This window comes from Opisthocomus hoazin, chromosome 22 (genome assembly GCF_030867145.1).
Source record: "Opisthocomus hoazin isolate bOpiHoa1 chromosome 22, bOpiHoa1.hap1, whole genome shotgun sequence".
In the NCBI taxonomy this organism is placed as follows: Eukaryota; Metazoa; Chordata; class Aves; order Opisthocomiformes; family Opisthocomidae; genus Opisthocomus; species Opisthocomus hoazin.
The window spans coordinates 2,510,158-2,524,492 of NC_134435.1; the positions used below are offsets into that span (position 1 = coordinate 2,510,158).

Consider the following 14,335-nt stretch of genomic DNA (forward strand, 5'->3'; position numbering starts at 1 on the left):
CTGCTCTTTCTTAAGAAAAGGAAGGTGAAAGAGAACTGTCTCGGCAAATAAAAGAGGAAATTGTTTATTTTTAGATGAGAAACAGCTGTAGATTAACCTTTTTTATAATGTGGATGGATAAAATAGTTGTCAGGCTGACTTTTTTTCATGAATGGTAGTAACTCTAGCAGGTACAAAAGCAACCTGAAGATTTAAGTAAAAGTTCTTAAAAGAAAGCTTTTCATTATCTAAACGTACTTCCCAGAACTTCCCTAAAGGAGGTCATTAGGATGCTTTAAAAAGGCAAGTTGTGTAAACAGCGTAAGGAAGAGTTAACTGAAGATGGATTTGTGCACCCATAAGTACCGGGTGATACATTTGGGGTTTTCTTCCCCCCTCATTTATTTCCACAAATAAAGCAAAAGCGAAGATGAGTTCAAGTGTAAATGTCTTCTGCTTCTGTTTGCAAACAGATGCAGCAATCTGTCGTGTTATTCTGCCGTGTCCCTGGGTTCTTCCTTGCTGGTAGATTAAAGTCTGTAGGAGAAGAATCATAGGTACCTTTATAGGTGTGGTTTGGTTTTTTTCACAGGTTACCAGAGTGGTCTTACTGTGGGTGAACAATCATTTTAACGACTTTGAAGGGGATCCTGCTATGACTCGATTTCTGGAAGAATTTGAAAAGAACTTGGAAGATACGGTAGGAGCAAAAAAGAACGACTGTTGTACTTTCTAATATTACACGTTTTCGTTTTCCAGTGTGTTACCAGTGACTAACACGATGTATGTAGTCTGTAAGCCTGTAATAGAAGTTTAATAGAAGTTAAATATAAGTTTAATAGACAGCTTTTAACATGGGTGTATTTGTTCTTAAATATATATTTATTTATAAAGCCCATATAAAATAGTATGTATAGCACTCGTGCTTTTGCATTGCTGCAAAAGAGGACAAGGTTTCCTTAGTAAGATTTGGATACATGGCATTGGAAGTCCTTTTTCTGGCACTTCAGTCTTTTTTCACGGCTGTTTTTCCATTTCTAATAAAAGAAGCATTACACTCCATTTTGTGTCTTCTGTGTTACAGAAAATGAAAGGACATCTCAGATTGCTGAATATTGCCTGTGCTGCCAAAGCGAAATGGAGACAAATTACCCTGCAAAAACCTTCTAGAGATTCGCCGCTGTTTTTCAGCCTCCTTGGAGGAAGCGACAAGGGCTTTGGTATTTTTGTAGAGACAGTGGAAATAGGCAGTAAAGCAGCAGAAGCTGGACTGAAGCGTGGTGATCAGGTAAAAAGAATAAAGTTCATTTGAAATATTAAGCTCTTAGTTTATTAAAAAAATTCAGGTTCAACCAGCTGTAGTGCTCCCAACAAAAAGATCATGGTCTTTACTAAAAGCAAACGGCTGGCTAGTATTCTATGGTGAATGCCACAGTTCCGCTTCAGTTTACATGTGTTACATGGGGGTTTCTATTAAACAGTTTTAAAAATATTTAAAATATTTAAGTATTTCAAAACCAGAATGACAGAAGAAAGCAAATTGGGATTATCTTAGGAAACTTGCTGATCGGAGGTATGGTGAAGTTGAAGCCATCAGATTGTGGTGTGGGATTGATTCCCACCCAGTGTTGATCATCCCAGTTCGCTGAGGCTGCTGGAGCAGTGACAGTTCCCACCAGGTGAAGATCCAGCCTTTGACATAACACCAGTTCTGTCGTTCGTGATCCACCACTTTCGATTCTGGTGCAGTTCCGAATTGCAAAAGTGGCGTGTTATCACAGAAAATAAATCTGGTTAAAGCATTTATCAGGTAGAAAAGGAGGTCCTGGCTTGTTTACAGGATATAACTTCACTGACGTGATGAAAATAGTTCTTTCACAAGGAATGTTTTAGTTCTATAGCTGCTGTAAAGATGATATCACAACTTCTGGGAAGTTCTTGCTGGGCCTCTATTATCACCTTTGTATTTGTGAATCAGTTGTGAGCAGTTACTCTCCTAATAGTCCAATTTTTATTTCTTCTTAAAGATAATGGAAGTAAATGGACAGAATTTTGAAAACATTACCTTTGTAAAAGCTCTGGAAATCTTAAGGAACAACACTCATCTCTCAATCACTGTAAAAACAAACATTTTTGGTGAGTAGAATTCATACGTGATGTATTTTTATGTATGTGAAGAAAAGCTCCAGTCTTTCTGGCTTTAGAAGTGCAAGATTATTTCACTTTTTTTATTTTCCAACTTGCTTTAGGAGTAAAAAGTTGTGCCTCCATTTGCTCAGCGAAGTTCTTGTGTGCCAGGGGCTGCATGGTGGGTGGCACAAAGCCAGCATGGCCAGTTCTTCACTCCCTGGGAAATCCTCAGACGACTGTTTAAGCGGCTTTAGTGTCCCTTCATGCGATATGGCTGAAGCAGAGCCAGGGGATCCGGGCCAAAATATTTTTGCCAAGAAACAGCAAAAACATAAAACAGGGCTTTCGTAAAACTTTTTATAATGGCTGTAAGAACGATAGGATAAATTGCCTTTATAGCTAAAGTTGAAAAGGGGATATAAAAAGCAGTATGACACATAAATGTTGGCTTTTAATTGTCAATGTGAATATAAACACATAAATACCTCTTCTAAAATCTCAGTCAAACCATCTGTTCTTTTTCCATCATCCTGCTCAGGGAACAAAATAACCATAGCTACAGAAAGAAGGAGACTGTGCACAAGGCAGCTCCTTCCTCTGTAGTGGTGTCTGAGACCTGTGGATGATTTCCTTCTCTTATTTTCTTCCTCCAGTTGGCTGCCCTTGCTCACTAGTGATTTGCTTCTCAATTATTATTTTCTGTTTATCGCTGTGCAGGTAAAAATTTCGAGATCCTAGTGGTTGCTTATTAGCATAATTCTATAAAAGCATAAAACCGCCGCTATAACCTGTGGTCCAGAGTGACGTGAAATGACATAAAATAAAGCATAACTGTAACTGATGCAGTGATCGATTGTTCATCTGTATTGTAAATGGGAGCAGCATACGTTTATGAGTGGATTCTAATCCCTTCTCTTCCAGCTGGCCGGCAGAATTTCTGGGTGATGCCCCTGATATGTTTGAATGCGTTCATGTCGTGAAGGTTTTTTCAACAGTGACACTTGTTCTCCTGTCTTCTTAATGGAGTGCTAAGTGCCTGGTGCTGCCAATGAGCTATTCCCGTTCTTGCATTTGAATCTGTACTGTGGAGGCTTGTAGCCTTCAGTTTTATTACACAATAGAAATGTGCCATTGGCCTGGGACTTTCTGTACAGGTAGTCCTGGTTGCCTTGCTCATAGGGACGATCTGAGAAACCCGCTCTGTACAGTTCTGCATTCTCCCACTGTCACCATGTTTTCGACAGAAAGTACTGATTTTCAACTTAAGTGGTTTAAAAAGATTTTTTTTTTTAATTTAAAAAAATAATTTATATTGATAAACAAATTTGGACTGTTTGTTTTCACCTTTTATATGTGGAAAGAAACACAAAGAACATAAACACTATCTTTTCCATGGAATTTATATCTTCAGAAATGTCAGTACTGGCAGTAGGCTGGCTAAGTTTGATAAATGGAATAGGAAATTTGATGCAGCTTCTGTTCAGTAGTACTACTAAAACCAAGCAAAGGCAGAATTCGCTGTGAAGTTTGAAGTGTGCAAAGGTAGATCACAGTGACCGTGTCTTCTCTTACAGTGTTCAAGGAGCTGCTCTGCAGGATAGGACAAGAGAAGAATGGAATTCCGCATATTCCAAAAATTGCAGAAAAGAAAAACAACCGTTACTCTATCCCAGATATGCCTGGAGATGTGGAACAGATGTTTCCCCGTGAAAAAGGAAACAAGAAAATGAAAGCAAACACTGTTTCTGGTGGGAGAAACCGAATCAGGAAGATTTTAGACAAGACCCGATTCAGCATCTTGCCGCCAAAATTGTTCAGGTTTGTCAGACTCTTCTGGTCAAACAGCAGTTGTTCATTATTAACTTGTGAAATTCTAGTTGCGTAGTATCTGTGGTCATTATGTCCATGTTGCTTATATTTAAAAAAAAAAATAAAGTGCAGCATATCTGACCCATGAATGCAGAACAAGGCCAAAACATCTTTGCTCTCCCAGTGAACACGTTCAAGTGTGTTTTTCCTCTGTCCTTGTTTTGAAAGCCTGTCTACAATGTCTTAATTTAAACATCTGAGTGCTGTTATCTTTTCCTAGTTTCATTCATCCCGAGGTGAGTATAAGGAGCTTCGTGCATGTAACTGAAACACCCTTGTTTTGCAGTGACGGTAGCGTGAGCCAGTCGCAGGACGACAGCATCGTCGGGACTCGGCAGTGCAGGCACAGCCTGGCCATCATGCCCATCCCGGGAACGCTCTCCTCCAGCAGCCCGGACCTGCTGCAGCCTACAACTAGCATTCTGGATTTCTCTAATCCTTCAGGTAAACCAGTGGCATTGGCTTGATTTTCAGGATGATTACAAGGCAGCTGGTGCGGGGGGAAAATTACACCTTTTCCCAGCATCAGACGAGCCGAGTGCAGGCACCTGTTGGTCTTGTGGCCCTGACAGGTCCCAACTGGAGATTCGCTGAAGATCCAGACTGCTTGAACGTCTCATGCCTGCTTTGTTTAATGTGACATGTAGCTTGTTTTTACAAGGAAATGTCCTTTGCCACCTCTGAGTGTCTTTGATTTACTGGAGTGGAAGCAGATTGTCCTTGTCTGCACCATTCTCTTTTATCATCTCTTCCCAGCACCGCTACTCCTGGTGATTTGACTTGTCCATCCCCCATCTTTAAATATGTATTTCAAGGAGTAACATGTGTAGGACAGGACTGCCGTGGTACCAACGTAGTGATACTAATGTGTAACATTTTACAAACATTACGTACATTCAACTGTATGTCTGAAAAACGGACAAACGGAGACGCGCAGCCTGTGCTCGCGTTGCTGTTACGGTGGGAGCACAGTGCGCGGGGAGGCTGCCGAGGCGCTGGGTGTTGTATGCAGCTGCCTCTACACACGGCAAGTCAGAAGCTTGTTTCCCTATTTTGAGTGCAAGTTCTGTGCCGAAATTACATATTCTGTAAATTCTGTGCCTGGTGGCTATGGGTTATGTTTATGTAAACTTGCAGATTTCCCCTTTTAAAGGGATGTACGTAGATAAATCCTATCAAGTGCATAAATATCGATGGCAAGTAAGTTTCTTTTTTGCTACGAATCCAGGTTCTTGCTGTCTGCATGAGAGCTGTACACATGTTCTCTAAGAATCTTCATTTAATACTGTGCAAGTTACTGCATAATATGAAACGTTGATAACTAGTCCTGCTTTACTGTAAGTTTAGTAGAACAAATAAGCTGTCATTTTTGAATAGCGGAGAAAACCAAAATATTTCTGATAGTGTGCTACATACACTTGAGAAGTTTTGTAAACATCTAAATGTTGATTTGGTGTTGACATAGTTTTTTTTCTTTTTTCCCCGCCCGCAGCTGTTGGGTTTTACTGTAAGTATCCTGATGTACAGCATCCTGTCAGCCTTAATATTGCATGGCTTGCCTGTTAGACTTAACACTTTCATACCTTGCCTTGACGTGGTTTTTACTGGTAGGCAGTCGGTAGTCCAGTGCCCCGTAATCCTCCCTTGCACAGAGCAAATCCGCCGGTTCTGTTTACGGGCACGGTGCTGTGCTGGGGCTGAGGCCGGCGTTTTGCTCCCATCTCTGCCTCCGACGCACGGAGTGACCTTTGGCAGGGCGCTGCGCGGCTCTGACCTTGCTTGGAAGGCATGAAGTTGCTCACATCCCTTGTGTGGAAACCGTGGTTTTAGGTGATAATGTAGCTGGAGATTCAGTTTGTTCTTCGGTTGGACTCCATATAGCTAAAAGTGTGTGCATGCAAACTTGAAATGTGTTTTGTGTCGTCAACACAAGCTGACTAATGCATCAGAAAATAATTTTTGTTATTGTTTACCTTGAAGACCGTGAAGACAGACGTGTGCTTGTAGTATAAGTTTCCCTCACCTGTCACAAGTTACACTAAGTTTTGGATGCTTGGTGATTCCCCTTCCTCTCCCTTCCTTCCTCTCCCTGCCCCCCGTTTCAGTTTTCGGTTTTACACCATGAGTATGTTCAGAGTTGTAGGTGTATTGATACCGAGGTATAAATGTTTGCCTCTTCTGTTGATTTATTATGATTTTTATGACTGCAGGCATTTCCTAAATTACTCAGTGTGTCATTTTCACCACTTCCACTCTGAAATAAGTACGTAATATTTATTTTTCACTTTTATTGCCCCCATTCCTGCATACCTGGAGCCTTTCCCCAACTGTTAATGCGACTTTTCTGGTAACGTGATAGTCATGATAATGAAGCTGTTAGTAGAATTAGTATCCAATCAGATTTTTTTTTTTTTTAACACCCTGTTTCCTCCCATCTTTCAAGTTATTTACAGCTGATGTTGAGGCTTTATTTTTTTCCAGTGGGTGGAAACTTTTGATGCTTGATCATAGATTACCTGCTTGCTTTTCGCCCTGAAATTCCTGCTGCTTGCCCCCATAACACCATTAATCCTGGTGCAAGAAACAGTAACCCCAAGGTCACTGCCCCATTAAGAGAGATCTTCGTTTCTTCCTTAAGCAGTGGATTTTGACAGAGAAAAATTAATATATAGGCGATGGGGTTAGCAGCGTGTAACACTTGGTGCTCAGAGGGCTGCTGCTGGGAGGACCTCGCTGCTCGGCCTGGCGGGAGGATTTGCCTGGCAGAGGGGCTGGTTCCCCTCGGGCAGAGGGACCCCTGGTCCTTCCCTCCCGTGGCTCCATCGATCCGGGGGGCTCTCCCCGCTGCCCTGCCCTGCGATCCGGGGGGCTCCCCGCGGGGGGATCCTCCGAGGTGGTTTTTGAATCACTGCAGGCTCCAAAGACGTGGCTGAGGGCTCAGCGAGAGCCTCCCACCTTCTCAGGTCTGCAGAGAACTTGCCAAGTTTTAGTCTTCGGAGTTTAGGGAAGGGGGTAAACTGTGCTCCCCTGAGTTCTAAAGCAGTGTGCACTCTGACACTTGACTTTTCTCCCCCACCCCCCCCAGTCAGTTTTATTTTGAAAATCAAACCTTCTGTAGTAATTAGCGGAGCAAATTATTTCCAGTCATCAAGCTGTAGACTAAACGTGTGTTTCTTTAGATATTTATTTCCTGCTGTAGGCTGCCTCAGATAAAGCTGTTCGCTAATGCATTTATAATACATAAAATGTGCTATAAAGAAGTACACCAGCCAAAGAATTAACTACTGGCAGCAGCTTAGTTCCTTCAGGGTGAGAGAGTGGGAGTAAAAGCTCCCAGCTAGTTACGGGAGCAACCAACTCTCCTTTCCTCTTCACGTCCTCCCACCCGCAGCCCACCCCACGTGCTCGATGGCTGCCTGTCCCTGGGAAGGGTGCCCTGGCACGCACCTCGCTTCTGGCTCTCACGAAGATGGAAGAGCCAGGGAAGGAAAGATGCTGCCAGAGTGTTGGAGCCCTGCGGAGAGGACAGTGTGCAGCTTAGTAATGTGTCCCCATGTCTTGGACTTGGGTTGCGGTCATGGGATTATAAAGTAGTTGAGTTGTGGAAGTGCAGAGAGGAGAAGAGTCCTCTCTTTTCCTCTCAAAGTTGAAGGCAATGACTGAATATTTTAATGTTATTTATCAAGTCCAGCATGGCTTTTTTTTCTTGCTAGCTGCTCTTTGTTTTCTGGCTGTCGAATGAGACAGTAAACGACCTCGTGTCTTTTCAAGGGACAAGGAGCTTCATACATTAAAGGTGTTACTCTGTTATTTTAGATATCCCGGATCAAGTAATAAGAGTTTTCAAAGCGGATCAGCAGAGTTGTTACATTATCATCAGCAAAGACACTACAGCAAAAGAGGTGGTGAGTCACGCCGTCCACGAGTTCAACTTGACGGGCGCCCCAGAGACCTACTCCCTGTGCGAGGTGTCCGTCAGCCCCGAGGGAGTCATCAAGCAGCGGAGGCTCCCAGATCAGTTCTCCAAACTGGCCGACAGGATTCAACTCAATGGACGGTAAAAGGGCCCTTGGCGTGGTTTTGGTGTGGATTTATTTGCCATTTAGGGTTGAAACATCTGAAAGAAGAGTTGGGGAGGGATGTTTTAATTAAAATACGCTGGTGCCTACTAGAAGAACAAGCAAGTAGATGTCGATGACTTACACTTCCCTCTGCTCTCTTCTTCCTTGTCTCACCGTCTTCTTCTGCACCCAAAAACCCCTCCCCAGATCTACAGTAAGCTTGCTTGGGGACAGCTAAATTTAGCAGATTTGGGAGAACATCTGTAGTGGCTTACACTTAAAAAGAAAAAGGTTATATTTGTTCTGACCCTTCCCACATGTACTTCAGGATTAAAGCACACAGTTAATTTCTTTCTCGGTGATGTCACGTTGCACTGAACTGGTACTAAACTGAGATAAATTCTTCCGTTTTTATGTAAACTGTTACGAATGTTTCTGAAATGTTAATGTTTCTTCACTTTTACCTGATGACCTGATCCATATGAGAAGAAAGTTTATAAAGTAAAAAATTCTTTAGCCTTCTTTGCTAGGCAACAGAGGGAATTTATGAGGAGCAAACTTTTGTATATCTGAAAGTGATCTGCTCGGGACCACGGGGAATGAATTTTCCAGATACATTTTCATTTCCTGAATACTGTGTGCTTCATGTAAATATTAATATGCCACACTAAATTTATGTAAGAAACCACACTAGATTTGTGTAAGAAATGGAGAAATACATTAACAAGAGATTTCTCAGGACTAATGTGTATTTAAAATGTTATTTCACTGCTGAATTTACAAATGGAAAAGTAACTGACCTTTTTCTGAAGGTGAAAGCTACAGCAAGTTACAGAGTACAGTACAGAAAATATTGGCAAAGAGATAGATTAAAACAGCTTTTGAAATGTTTTCTTTACTTCAGTAAGGATGGTATTTTGTCATAGCTAAAGTACAAGGTTATGTTGTCCCTTCTTGCCTCTGTCTCTGCCTCTTACTCTGGGTTGTCACCAGTTACACGGAAATACTCTCAACATAAACACCCCTGTGGTGTCAGTAAGGGCCATGTTGGTTGGTATAGTTCGGTGTCTTTGTGTTCACAAACCCTCTGAGGAGCATTGCTAACGTTCTGTTGTAACTCCATTATTCCTTAGGTATTATCTGAAAAACAATATGGAGACGGAGACCTTGTGCTCAGATGAGGATGCTCAGGAGCTGCTGAGAGAAAGCCAAATTTCCCTCCTACAGCTGAGCACCATTGAGGTTGCCACTCAGCTCTCCATGAGAGACTTTGAATTATTTCGCAATATTGAGCCTACAGAATACATCGATGACCTTTACAAGCTGGACTCCAAAACAGGGAATGCTCACCTGAAGCAGTTTGAGGATGTCATAAATCAAGAGACCTTCTGGGTTGCCATGGAGATTTTAGCAGAGCCCAACCAACTCAAAAGGATGAAGATTATTAAGCATTTCATTAAAATTGCCCTCCACTGTCGAGAATGCAAGAACTTCAATTCCATGTTCGCGGTTATAAGGTAAAACACTTCCCATTTGTCAGATCTGATTTGTGCTGTCAAAGGCAATTATGTTAATCTAAGGGAAAAAAAAAGAAATAGGTACGTCCTGAGCAGATGGCGGCTGGCGCCGGTGGTGTGGAGGGAATTGCCAAGCTTTCCAAAAGCCAGACTGCGAGAAGAGGCGTGTTGTCACCGCAGTCTTTTCCTTCCTCCGCCTTGCCGCGGTGCCTGGTGCGGCTGTGTCTGCTTTAGCCGTTACCTGGCAGGGGAAGAGAGGACGGGGACAAAAGCACTCCTTGATTGATGAACTTCAGCAGCCGGCCTGAACATTGCCGTCATTTTCCATGGTTCTGGCACCCAGTTTCCCTGCTTCTTTCAGTCATTGTTGCTTTTTCAGTGTGCACGGAGTCATATCTGCGATGAGGAGATTACTTTTTTTTTTTCCTTTCATTGGAAGGGCTTCCTCAGATCAGTCTTGGTTTAGTTTAATTTTCCTTTGCATTCTTTCCTGTCATCTGCTTGCCTCGCTTTTTGCCCCCCCCCCCCCCTTCTTCATTTGCACATGTAGACTTTCTCTTCTGATTTAGAGTAGATGCTGCTACTTTAACAGCAGGAGTTCAGCATTTCCTACATTTGCAATTATCTTATACCCAGGTTTTACTTTAAAAAAAAAAAAAAAAAAAGGCACAGTGATTCATCAGGCAGAGATCTGGATTCATGCTGTATCCCAGCACTAGCTTTGAAAGTACCATTTTTAAATATTTTCTTCCGTGTCTAGCCAGTTTATCAAATGGTGTTGGCTTCTGTTTAGTCATACATTAAGGAATTCATGAATTTCCCTAAAGGATGCTTGAGCAACAACTGGGGCTGTGGCTGCGCGTTGCTTGGTGAACACACGAGTGGATACGGAATCCGATTCCTATATTCTGCTCCCGAATTCCTCGTGGTTCATTGTAGATGGAGAAATGACTCTGCCTACTTCTGAGTGAAGTCTCATCAGGCCATGACCAAAGTGGTGTTGGGTCAAAAGAAAAACAAATAAATTAGCTTTTGTTTGTAATTTGTTAGCGTTATACCACAGGGGTGCTCTCTCTTGCCCTGCTTTGCGCTGCGTGTTGAGACGATGCCGTGTGTGTCGTGGCACAGGGGGATGACGGTCCCAGTGCAGCGTGTGAGAGAGGAGCTGTGCCGTGGCAGAGGCTCCCATTTTCTCGTGCGAGAGAAGGCTTGGTTTGTGGCTTGACAACAGCATGGAGAGAAATCTGTATTTAAAAAAAAAAGGGTTTTTGAAGCTTTCAAAATCAGACAAAATGTTCTTGGAATAGCAAACTCAGTAATTGTAGAATTCTGAATTTGGTAATGAATGCTGGAGAACATCACTTTTCAGTTCTGCAGCTACAAGGACACAGAATCACACAGAATCACACAGAATAGTAGGGGTTGGAAGGGACCTCTGTGGGTCACCCAGTCCAACCCTCCTGCCCAAGCAGGGTCACCCAGAGCAGGCTGCACAGGACCTTGTCCAGGCGGGTCTGGAATATCTCCAGAGAAGGAGACTCCACAGCCTCCCTGGGCAGCCTGGGCCAGGGCTCCGTCACCCTCAGAGGGAAGAAGTTCTTCCTCGGGTTCAGCTGGAGCTTCCTCTGCTGCAGTTTGTGCCCGTTGCCCCTTGTCCTGTCGCTGGATGTTTGTGCCTGGTGAATAGGAAGCAGTCACGCTCCTTGCAGTTCTCTCTCACACGCTCACAGGAGCGCACAGCGGAGGTTTGTTATGGTGATCTTGCAGCCTGATGTTCATCCAGCTTTACAATTAACCTTGTGAAAGCTGTTTTTAATGCTGAAAACAAAAAACCAAACCTTTACTTCCTTATGAAACATAATGATTCCACCAACAGCTCCTAATGAGATGTGTCTGCCTTACAGCGGGTTAAATCTCGCGCCGGTGGCACGGCTCCGAGGCACTTGGGAGAAGCTACCGAGCAAGTACGAAAAGCACCTCAGAGACCTGCAAGACCTATTTGATCCGTCTCGAAACATGGCAAAATACCGCAACATCCTCAGCAGCCAGAGCATGCAGCCTCCAATTATTCCACTTTTTCCTGTTGTCAAGAAGGATATCACGTTTCTGCATGAAGGTAACGTCAGCCGCGGAGAAATAACAACCTAAGCACGTGTTAGTCCTTCCTTCAGCGCTCCGTGATTCAACGAGTGTCTGAAACGTGCTGCCTCCAGTCCTTTGTGGGAGTGAAATGAAATAGAACTCGGAGTGCAGAATAGAAGAAAAATTAAAAACTAAACACATATTTTTAGTACTTTAAAAGCAATGCTTGATGTTCATCAGCTGTCCTGAGGTTTAGGGTGGAAGAGTAGGTGAGTGTGCTTGCTGGTGACATGTATCTCTCTTACGAGCACTTGGTGCTGTGATGTGTCTAGGTTTGCGTTCCATGTTGTGGCTTTCAGGCAGCTACGATGATACAACACCTCCTACTCCTGCTTGCAGCATTTTCAAGGGGTTTTGTTTAAATGTTTCCATTTTTTTCCTTTACACAAAGTTCTGTTCACAACTGGTTAAGACGTTAAGCGTTTCCAAATATGCCCAGTCCTTGGTTGTGACGCTTCAGAAATATTAGAACTAATTTCAGAACGTGAATGCTGTTGAGGTCAGTTCTGTATTTATATTATTTTCACATCTGAACCAATGGATTTGGGCATAGCTCACTTACTCCTTTTTCCTCCCACTGATACTTGTTACTTTAGAAATAGATTAATGAGCAGTGCTGGGTAGCCGAGTCGGCCCGATTGGCCCTTGCGTTGTGCCAGAGTTTCCAATTCTCTTGCTCGTTTGGTTAAAGCAGTTGGGTTGATGGAGGGACAGGGAGGGAGGAGGGGTAGCGTCAGGGACATAGAAACATATTGCACATTAGAAAAGTATTTCTTTCTTCTTTTTTCATATGTGTCTGTGTTTCAATTATGCAGGAAATGATTCGAAAGTGGACGGCCTGGTGAATTTTGAGAAGCTCAGGATGATTGCCAAAGAAATTCGCCAAGTGGTCCGAATGACCTCTGCGAACATGGATCCGGCTGTGATGTTCCGACAAAGGTGTGCAGTGTAGGAGACAGCAGGGCTGGCGGTGTCGTGGAGGGGCTGGGGGCCGGGGTTGGTGTGTGCATCCGTACGCTGGGATTTCATTGTGTAACTTACCATCGACATTGGCCATCAGAACCACGATCTTTAGCAGATTATGGCACGACAGTTGGTGCTTCCAAGACCTGCTTTTAATGACGGCTGAACCAATTTGCTGTCTATAAAAAGCAAAGCAGAGTAGGTTCCAATTTTAATGATTCATGGTTTTGCTAAATAAATTGTTAGTGTCAGTAGAGATTTTTGGGAGAGGTATAATGTTAGGGGGCTATAATATTAGCTATATGTAAGAGGGATATAAAAAGAACCTAAATTGCCCATGTATAAGTCTGAAATGTTGCTTCAAAACAAAACCCCACTGATAACATGTTAAAAACAAACAAAATACTTTTTATTTGTTCTAAGCACAGCTTGCTCCACTTACATACTATTGGACATGTTCAGGCTGTAAGCAGGTGGAGGATGTTTGCTTGTTTTCTTTTTTCTGGTGCATAACATGATCGGGCTCCGTGTTAACAAACAAGCACCACGGCTTCTGCTCTGGTGCTGCTTCGCTCCAGCTTAGATTTAGTGGAACTCAAGAATTTTCCTGCACGGGTTTGCTTCCCACCGGCTGAACGAGAAGCGTCAGCGGCTCCGTTGTGTCGGTGCGGGGTCCTGATGCCTGGAGATCGCTGCCGAGAAGGGTTTTGTTGTCCTTTCCTTGCGCTGTTAGTTCACCTCTCCAGTGACCGGGCCAGACAGAACCCCCTCAGGATGCAGCTCAGGTGGGGACTCGGTGACCGGGTGATGCCCTGTGCTGAATCACCGCACGGTTCCTACTTCAGACAATGCCAGAAGCGCCTTCCGAGCGCTCTGTTCCCCCCGGCCGGCGGCACAGAGCTCCCCGAGCACCGCGGAGCGAGCAGAGCGCGGCGGACGCTGAGCGGGCGGCTGCTTGGGCGAGCTGCGCTGCGCAGAAGCCCCTCAGGGAGTCCCAGGCGATGGGTGACCCGGGCAGCTGTAGGTGGCTTCGGTGCAGGAGTTGGGGGTGCATCTGTGCAGTGAAGGGGATAGCGTGTGCGAGCGTGCGCAGCGTCTCTGAGAGCAAAGGGGTTTGGTGCCCGGTGGCCTGGCAGCGGCCAGGACTCGCAGCCGGTCATTGACCCTCTCTGGGTTTTGTTTGCAAGGCTGACCATTTGCAAACAGCAGTGTTCTGTTTGAAATTGCTCCAGTTGAGGTCTGAGGCAGAAAGAACAGATCCCTCGTTAATGTTGTGTGGAGGTGGATTCGTTGCGAAGTGGAGATTCACCTCCACCCTACTGGGTTTGAATTAGCAAAATTTCCTTTTTAACATAAAGTTGTAAAGCTGCTTACTGATAAGCTATGATAATGCTTTTCAGACTATAAATAAATTTCCCTAGTGCCCCGTGCACTTCTGAAGACCTAATGAAGTCTAATCATTAAATGAATTTAATAGTAAATAGTTACCTTTAGCAAGTTTTTCAGAATTACAGAACACAATTTAATGCCCATAATTTAAATTATGCACACGGACGTAGAATGCTCAGGCATCTAATATTAGAGACAGTGCCAAAGATTAAAAGAAAATAATTCCATGTTTTCACATCATTTATATTCATTTTTATTGCCTCTGGTGTTTTGATCTATCAGTTT

General features: G+C 43.7%; 1 protein-coding gene across 13 annotated transcripts in view; it reads left to right on the forward strand.

Annotated features, from left to right (window-relative positions):
- The window catches only part of RAPGEF6 (Rap guanine nucleotide exchange factor 6), a 134,225-nt gene that overhangs the window by 93,166 nt on the left and 26,724 nt on the right, over positions 1-14,335 (forward strand). For 8 of the 13 annotated variants that reach the window (XM_075441603.1, XM_075441593.1, XM_075441602.1 and 5 more), the window contains 10 exons: positions 572-679; positions 1,064-1,267; positions 2,007-2,115; positions 3,684-3,927; positions 4,265-4,422; positions 5,471-5,485; positions 7,795-8,035; positions 9,173-9,556; positions 11,461-11,672; positions 12,514-12,637. In XM_075441603.1, the coding sequence (XP_075297718.1) occupies positions 572-679; positions 1,064-1,267; positions 2,007-2,115; positions 3,684-3,927; positions 4,265-4,422; positions 5,471-5,485; positions 7,795-8,035; positions 9,173-9,556; positions 11,461-11,672; positions 12,514-12,637 (1,799 nt within the window). The remainder of the gene's footprint in view (positions 1-571; positions 680-1,063; positions 1,268-2,006; positions 2,116-3,683; positions 3,928-4,264; positions 4,423-5,470; positions 5,486-7,794; positions 8,036-9,172; positions 9,557-11,460; positions 11,673-12,513; positions 12,638-14,335) is intronic. The other 5 variants (XM_075441598.1, XM_075441605.1, XM_075441594.1 and 2 more) reach the window with 1 other exon arrangement.